Source organism: Acanthisitta chloris, unplaced genomic scaffold, assembly GCF_000695815.1.
Source record: "Acanthisitta chloris isolate BGI_N310 unplaced genomic scaffold, ASM69581v1 scaffold29425, whole genome shotgun sequence".
Classification (NCBI taxonomy): Eukaryota; Metazoa; Chordata; class Aves; order Passeriformes; family Acanthisittidae; genus Acanthisitta; species Acanthisitta chloris.
This window is the reverse complement of record NW_008672640.1, coordinates 2,009-10,193: the sequence shown is the minus strand read 5'-3', so window position 1 is coordinate 10,193 and position 8,185 is coordinate 2,009. Positions and strand designations below refer to the sequence as shown.

Sequence of the window (8,185 nt, the reverse complement as noted above, 5' to 3'; positions counted from 1 at the left end):
TTCTCTTAGCAACTTTGTGGCCTCCTCTGCACTTGCTGCAACAGTTCCATGTCCTTCTTGTGTTGAGGACACCAGAACTGCACATTTGTTAATCTACCCTAGAGCCACGAGGCATTCCACAGATGATTTTATGAGGAACAAGACGAGGAGGGCAGCAGCACAGCCTGCACATTGGTAATCCTTGGGGTTTTGTGCATTACAGGTTTTCTTGGGTCCCTGTGCACAGCTCTCTTTGTGGCATATGCAATACAAGGGAAACCCCTTGTGCAGTGGGGAAGAGAGATGATGAAGGTTGTGCCAATGGCTGAGGAATACTGCAAGAAGACCATTCGTCACATGGCAGGTAGCTTTCCCCCATTTCCTCTCTCCACAGGTTGTTCTCCTGCTTTCTCTGTCAGAGACATTAGCTCTTCACAGGTGGTGCCACCTTCTTCTACCACCTGTTAGCTGCCTCGTGTATTGGGGGCAACAATGCAAAGAGAACTAGAAATGACAATGCCCTACTGCACAGTTTTCTTTTTAGGAAGACTTCAGAGATTGCTGGGCAGCAGGGAGGAAGGAAATTATATTTAGCAGGTTTTTAGGCAAAGTGACTGCTGAGATAAGAATTATTCAGCTCCCTTCCATCAATTAGTACAGTCCAATATTTTCTGTAAGAAAAACCACTGACACTCCTCATCCTGTCAGGAAAGGTTCACCTGCAGATGCCTCCTGACCAAGAGTTAGCGTTGGACCACAAATTTACATTGGACATGTTGCTTTTCTGAAAACGTGTTTAAGATACAACCTGTTGTATTCTTGTTTTAAAGCAACTGAATGTCACACAACTACTGAATTTGTTACTGCTACTTTACTAATGTGTGTGGTCTTAGGGACAAAGGTATTTTAGTCCCCTCTTGTCAGGGAGTGATGAGATTCAGGTGAGATGTGAGGAGAAATGTTTTCCCTGTGAGGGTGTTGAGGCACTGGGATATTGCCCAGGGAGGTGGTGGAGTCACCATCCCTGGAGGTGTTGAAGAGGTGTCTGGATCTGACACTTCATGGTATAGTTTAGGGTTTAGGGGTTCCAGCAGTGACAGGTTAATGGTTGGATTTGATGATCTTAGAGCTCTTCTCCAGCCTTGATGGTTCTATGATTCTATGATGTATTTGTAACAGTGAGACCTGACATGGACATTGCCTCAAACCATCAAGGGAAGAGACTAAGGGGTGGCTGTTGGGAAATGTTGAATTCAATGGAAATCTTTACTCAGGACCATGAAATGTTGAATTCAATGGAAATCTTTACTCAGAAATTGAATTCCCATGAAGGAAAACTGCTGCTTTGAAGTCTGAAAGGAGCTCCAGGAAGCCTTCCTGAAAGACCCCACATTTTCCTCTGTGCCTCATTGCACACCAGGATTTTTTTAGCTGAGACCTATGAGGAGCAGGTGCAGGATTAATGTGAGTGAGTGTCTCTCTGAGTGGCTTTGCAGCAGGTCCCTGTCACTCCACCCCAGCAGGACCCATTGGCGTGGAGGTATGTGTGTTGGACTCCTGAGGCATGTTCTCCAGCTACTGCCTGTATTGTTGAGCTTTGTCCTATTTTGGTAGTGGGAAAAGTGTCCTGCATTAAAGTTAAGCTCCTTGGCTGGGGAGATGTGCTGTGAAGAAATCCTGCCAGGCAGGATCCTCCGGTTTTAGAAAACACTATTTTAGCTGTATTATCCCCCATGGATAACAAACACAGTGTTCAGTCACAGAGAGTTCAACTCAACACCCCTCTCTGATATCCAGTTGCCATGTCAGATAGTTTCGTGGACCTGAATGTGACCCTCATCTCAGCTGGGCTCAGTCAATAGTGCAGAGCCTTGCTAGGGTTAGTGGCATGACATTTCTGACCATGCTACTGGTCTCACACAACCAAAATTTCCTGCAAGAGTTTGTTTCCTCTGTTTCTGAGCCTGTAGAATAATCACACTTCCTTGCTCATTAAGTTGCTACATAGAAAACACTGATTTTTGAGGCATTTATAGTTTTTGGTCATGGGAGAACAAAAGAAACCTGGCAGTTTACCCACATTTCTTAAAGAAACTGGCGTGGGTGTTGCTAGTTTAGGTCAACAAACAACATTTGCTTTGTTTTCCTCTACATGCTCTAGATACCACTAGATGCTCTCCTTGGCCTGATGGCTGTGAGTGCATTTTCACTCTGTTTTTCTAAACACCCTCAACATTTTGGGTTCTGGTGAATGGTTTCCTTGTAATCAGGCCATACTGAGTGATGCATGCAGGAAAAGGTCAGCTAGGCATTCCCAGGTGTATGGGACATGTGTTTGAAGGCTCATCCCTGTCTGGGGCTGGAGCACTGAAAACCTTGTAAAAGTATCAGGTCCTAGAGCTTGGATTGTTTTGCAGGAAAAAAAGCAGCCAACATACCCCACTTTAAAGATCTCAATTGCCAATTAAAGATCTCAATTGCCAATTTAAAGGTCTCAATTTCCATCTGTATGGAATTTTAGGAAAAGAAGCACAAATCAGATTGCCTCCTTCAGAAGAATGGGTTGGTTTCATGTGTGCTCCTAAGCCACTTGAGCATAACACTGAGTGGCCAAGGAGAGAGGCAGGAGAAAAGAACTGCTAGTTTGCCTTGGCATACTTAGCCATCTGGTCCATCTCACTGTTTCCTAACCCCTTATTCCTACCCTCTTGCCCTGCAAGGTTTCCCTCAGGCCTCAGTTCCACAGCCAGGTGCATGTGTATGTGCTCAGCAGTTCAGTGTGACAGACTCACATGCCTTTTTAAGCCTTTATAAAGAGGTTGAACCAAAGCACTGGATTGAAAATAAACTGAATTTAATAAGATTATTTGCACATTAAGCATGATCACAGATCATTTCCCAAAGTGACAGGAAAAAAGGACAAAGACCTATAGTTATTAAAACAGGCTTAATTCCATGGGCACAGATGGCAGATGTGTGTGTTAGTTAGAGAATCATAGAATTTTATGGGTTGGAATGGACCTTAGAGATCATCTAGTCCCAAACCCTGCCCTGGGCAGGGACACCTTCTCACTAGATCAGGTTGCTCAAGGCTTCATCCAACCTGGCTGTGAACACTGCCAGGGTTGGGGCAGCCACAGCCTCCCTGGGCAACCTGGGCCAGTGTCTCACCACCCTCACAGGGAGAACTTCTGCCTAAGATCTAACCTAAATTTCCCCTCCCTTTTACCACATTTGATATGTATTATAATACATGCATATGGAAATTTTGGCCTTTCCTCTTTGCCTTTTCCTGAAAGATCACACAAGAAACACTGTGAAAAGAGAACAGAGATACTGGGGAAATTATATGATTAAAAACTGATAACTGAGCTAGGTGACAATTTGTATTCAGGATATGGAAACACTTTTAGAAATCCTTTAATCATAGAAAGCAACAAAAATATTGGCATAGAATTGGGATTTTCCTCTCTTTTTGCTGACTTTGGAGTGCTCCTCAGTAAATTCTCTTCGATCCTCAACTCGATATATCTTAAGGTCATTTTAATATGCCATTAAAACAACACAATATTCTGAGATTATTTCCCTCATTCACATCCTCTGTTTCTGATGAGATGTCTCACTCCATATTAATATGCATCCTTAGGTCATATCGGTAGGTTATTGTGAAATACTTGGGAGTTTGTGTCAGTCAATATCATCATGTTTTTTAACTCTTATTAAAGTAGAACTGAAAATGTTGTCAAGACAAAACATTACATCCTTCATTCCTTCTGCCTTCAGAATATCAGGAGCACTGGTTTTACTTTGAAGCCAAGTGGCAGTTTTATCTGGAGGAGAGAGAAATCAATGAGGAAAATCAGAATCAACCTGTCTTTCCAGACAACTATGACGCAGAGGAGAGAGAAAAGGTAACTGCAACTTCAGAAAGCACCTGGGGAAGTTCTGAGCTGAGAGAGATGTTTTCAATAGAGACACACCCTGCAACTTCAGAAAGCACCTGGGGAAGCTCTGAACTGAGAGATGTTTTCAATAGAGACACACTGCTGTTTGTCAAGTGATTCCAGTGCCAGAGTAGTCAGAAAATGTTTCTTTTTCTCTGAAATGGCAAGAAAGGAAAAACAACTTCCATCCCTGCCTCAGGTATGTGTTAGCATAAAGGAAAAAGCAATTGCCACCAGTCCTGGGATTGCTGCAATGGGAGCAAACAGTGCAGAGAGGCAGATCTAATGGTCTGGCAACTGGAGCAGGTACAAATTGTAAGCCATGGCTAGTTGAGGGTGGAAAAGGCCAATGTCTTGCCTGGGGTCTCATTAAAACCCAACGGAGCAGTGACCAGAGTCCCACAGAAATCCCTCCAGGTATGAGAAGCTGGATTGGGTCGTGTCTAATGGAAGGTGTCCCTGTCCAGGGCAGGGAGCTGGAACTTGATGCTCTTAAAGGTCTGTTCCAACCCAAACCATGCTCTGATTTTCTGGTCCTTCAAGCAAAGAAGACAGACATCATTCTCTGCCAATGCAGCCTGTGCCCAAGCTAGTTTTAAGTGCCTTGAGAGATGGTATTTCACCACATGGTGAGAATGGTTGGAATGCACCTTACAGATCATCCAGCCCCAACCCCCTGCCCCGGGCAGGGACACCTCCTCACTAGATCAGGTTGCTCAAGGCTTCATCAAGCCTGGTCTTGAACACTGCCAGGGTTGGGGCAGCCACAGCCTCCCTGGGCAACCTGGGCTAGTGTCTCACCACCCTCACAGGGAAAAACTTTCTTCTCACATCTTTCCCTCCTTCAGTTTGAGCCCAAAGAGATACATCTCATGAGATACTATTTTATAGCACACATGATCTTTCCTTTGCCTCATGACTTCTAGTTAACTCTCCTTAACTCGAGAGAAATAATGTGTCTTCTTCCCTGGTGTTTACAGCTATCTGATATGTGCTGGCACCTCTCAAAGCTCTCCACTTAGCAGCTGAACAAGAAGTATGTGGTTCTTGTCACCTTTTCCCATAAACCAATCCTTTTTTTTTCCCAGACTATTAAAGCAGAGCTCTATTCTGAGGTGTCACTTTGTGTATTTTTAGCTGATTATCTATGCAGGGAAATGTGCCAATGGAAGTCAGATTGGCTGTGGATAATAAGAAATTCCTCACTCTAAACATAAAGAATAGATTCTCTCCAGGTTTATTTTACTCATTCAGTGCCATGAATTCACTAGTAGTTTTTTATTCCTTCCAGAATTTTTCCTCCAGCTACTGGAGCCTTAGCAGAGCTTTAGGAGAGATTAAACCAAACAGCTATTTCCTCATGGTCATTTCAAGAGACAACTGCATGATTTACTAATGCAGAAGCAAAATTTGCCTTCATTACCCTAGCCCCACTATTTTGGCCTTATTGAGCTACTTATTTTGAGGGACAAGACAGGAAAAATGTTGCTTGACCCTCAAACTTCACCTCCTGCCAGAGATCACAGCCTGGCAGATGTGGAGTCACTTCATTTGTGTGTGAATAGCTATGGAAAGAGTAAATGAGGAGAAGGTAGCTGCTCTGCCTGCCTTTTTCCCTGCTCTCCTTTGCACTCCCTCCAAACTAACTGGCCCCTTGTGTCTGGGAGTACAGCTGCTTGGCCAGGGGCACCTTTCTGCAGGCTCAGTGCCAGCTGGATGCAAGAGTGAAGCCTTCAAACATGGCTTGGGTTGTTCTGGGTACGTTGCAAAGGCAATTTCCCTCTCTAAAAGAAATCCCACTTCAAAATGCTTAGCAAAGGCCACAATCTGCAGAAGTTGGTATAGAGCTCAAATTTGGAGATAGCTAGAGAAGGGGGGATAAAAGACAAATTACTCCTGCTTGGATGTACAAATACAAGATGGGCCAATGTAGGATAAAGCATTTTTCAGTGTTTGGAAGACATTAGATGCACAGGCATTGCTCCACACTTGGGATCAGCCTTGTTTCTGCAAACAAAACACTCCCATGGTCTCACTTTCCCGTGCTGGACACATTGTGTGACAAAATGAGGGAGGAACAAAACCAAAGTCATCCAGTCCAATTAGACTCTGAGGAGATTGTTCCTTAAGATGGAGTTGCCTAAACCAGCACTGTGAAAGAAGACAGAAAGGTGGGGGGAAGTGAATGGCAAGAGAGTGCTAGTCAGCAGTGGGTCAGCTGCAGAAGGGTGAGGAAGTCAGAGGCAGCTGTAATTACTGGCAGCAGGGGTTGACAGTGAGGAGGAGATGTGAATTACCTCCAGGGCTTGGCAGCAGCTCAGAGCCTTCAGCATAAGAGAGTGCATGTTGACACCCCATCCATGCACTAGGTCCACCCACCTGAGGGAAGCTGTGCTGGTGCCACATCACAGGGCTGCACCAAGGTGCTGGAGTTGAAAAGGTTTGCTGTCTTGGTGCAGTTAAGTCCCCCCTGGCTCAGTCCTGAGGACACCTATCCCTACTGCAAAGCTGTTCCAGCAAGATGAGATGATACTGGATGTGTGCAGAGCATCAGCAATGTGAAGGACTAAGCAGAGTGACACTTGAGCTGCCTGGCTGAGCACCCAGAATAGCACCTCCACTCTCAGCCCTCTTGTCTTTGGGAGTGCTGCACATGTGTCTGATTCAGAAATTTCTTTAGGGGCTTAATTTCAGACTATGTTGATTCAAGCCTCAAGTTTGGGTGTTCTACCCGCACTGCAGCAATGAGGCTGGAATTGGCATGTGGCAGAGGACAGTGTAAAGACATAGATACTCTCTCTGAATTGTAAATCATAGAATCTTAGAACCATAGAATTAACCAGGTTGGAAGAGACCTCCAAGATCATCAAGTCCAACCTTACTGTGGTTACTAGACCATGGCACCAAGTGCCACATCCAGTCTCATCTTGAAAACCTCCAGGGATGGTGAATCCAGAAAGCAGCAGAGTGAAGCTGTAGTCCAGCTCTGCCTTATTTGATGTATGTGCAGATAAACCACACCCAGCAGGAAATGGCTGAGGGGGAAGGGAATAGGGAGAAATGCAAACTCTCCATGTGTGTTGCAGAAGCCAAGTAACAACATTTCAACTTGCCACAATGCAATGTAAACATCAGGAAATAAAGCTGCCCACTGTTTAATAGGAAGGGATTTTTTTTTGTTATGAATTTATCATTGTTGAGTTAATTTAGGGATTTGGGGCAGGAAAAAACTGAGTTCTGGAGGTACCTCTAGAGAAAATCTGATTTTCCTTTAAAAACCTCATAGTGGGTTTGGAGTTCTTCCTTCTCCTGGGGAAGAAATGTTTCTTACATTGGCAAATCATTTTCCCTTTTGTTGAACAAATGATTGTAGAAGAGGAGGAAAGGCTTGGCAGTTAAAACACAGAGAAGGAGGCTTGAATTAACATAGTCTGAAATTAAGCCCCTGAAGAAATTTCTGAATCAAAATTACTTCACCCCACATGTAAACTTGGCTAATTGAAGGGGAGCTGAGACTATTTCCCAGGGGCAGGATGAGGACTGACAAAGTAAGTCCTTACCAACCTCAATTTGTTAAACAATAAGGAACATTTAGGATGTGAACCTGAAATGCATCTTGATCTACTTGCCCCATGAGCTATTCCCACCGAGCAGGGCAGAAGTCACCCTGGCATGGCCAAGTGCCTCATGTCCCCATGTCCAGTGCCCTGCCCTGACACAGCCTCTCTCCCACAGACATACAGGCGATGGAGCTCCGAAGGCCGAGGAGGAAGACGAGGCCATGACGCCCCAATGATCGCGTACGACGCCCTGCTGGGCTGCGGTGGGGACTGGACAGAGCTCTGCAACCGCTCCATGTTCCACGGAGGTGAGGGTTCCCCTTCCAACCCCTGCTCCCTCACCAGGGGCAGGGTAAAATCACAGAGTCATAGAACCATCCAGATTGGAGGAGACCTCTAAGATCATCCAGTCCAACCATTAACCTGTCACTGCTGGAAACCCTAAACCCTAAACCAGATCCTCCAGTGCCAAATCCAGATGCCTCTTCAACACTCCCAGGGATGGTGACTCCACCACCTCCCTGGGCAATATCCCAGTGCCTCAACACCCTCACAGGGAAAACATTTCTCTTCACATCCAATCTGACTCTGCCCTGGCTCAGCTCAAGGCCATTCCCTCTAGTCCTCTCCATGCAGGGAAGTTTATTCCTGTGAGGGTGGTGAGACACTGTCCCAGGTTGCCCAGGGAGGCTGTGGCTGCCC

The 8,185-nt window shown here is 45.3% G+C and overlaps 1 protein-coding gene across 1 annotated transcript in view; it reads left to right on the top strand.

Annotated features, from left to right (window-relative positions):
- The first annotated feature begins 204 nt into the window (after positions 1-204).
- The window catches only part of ADPRHL1 (ADP-ribosylhydrolase like 1), an 8,964-nt gene continuing 983 nt past the window's right edge, over positions 205-8,185 (top strand). Inside the window, exons 1-3 of the mRNA XM_009074606.1 lie at positions 205-343; positions 3,763-3,890; positions 7,659-7,791. Coding sequence (XP_009072854.1) covers positions 283-343; positions 3,763-3,890; positions 7,659-7,791 — 322 coding nt within the window. The 5' untranslated portion in view covers positions 205-282. The remainder of the gene's footprint in view (positions 344-3,762; positions 3,891-7,658; positions 7,792-8,185) is intronic.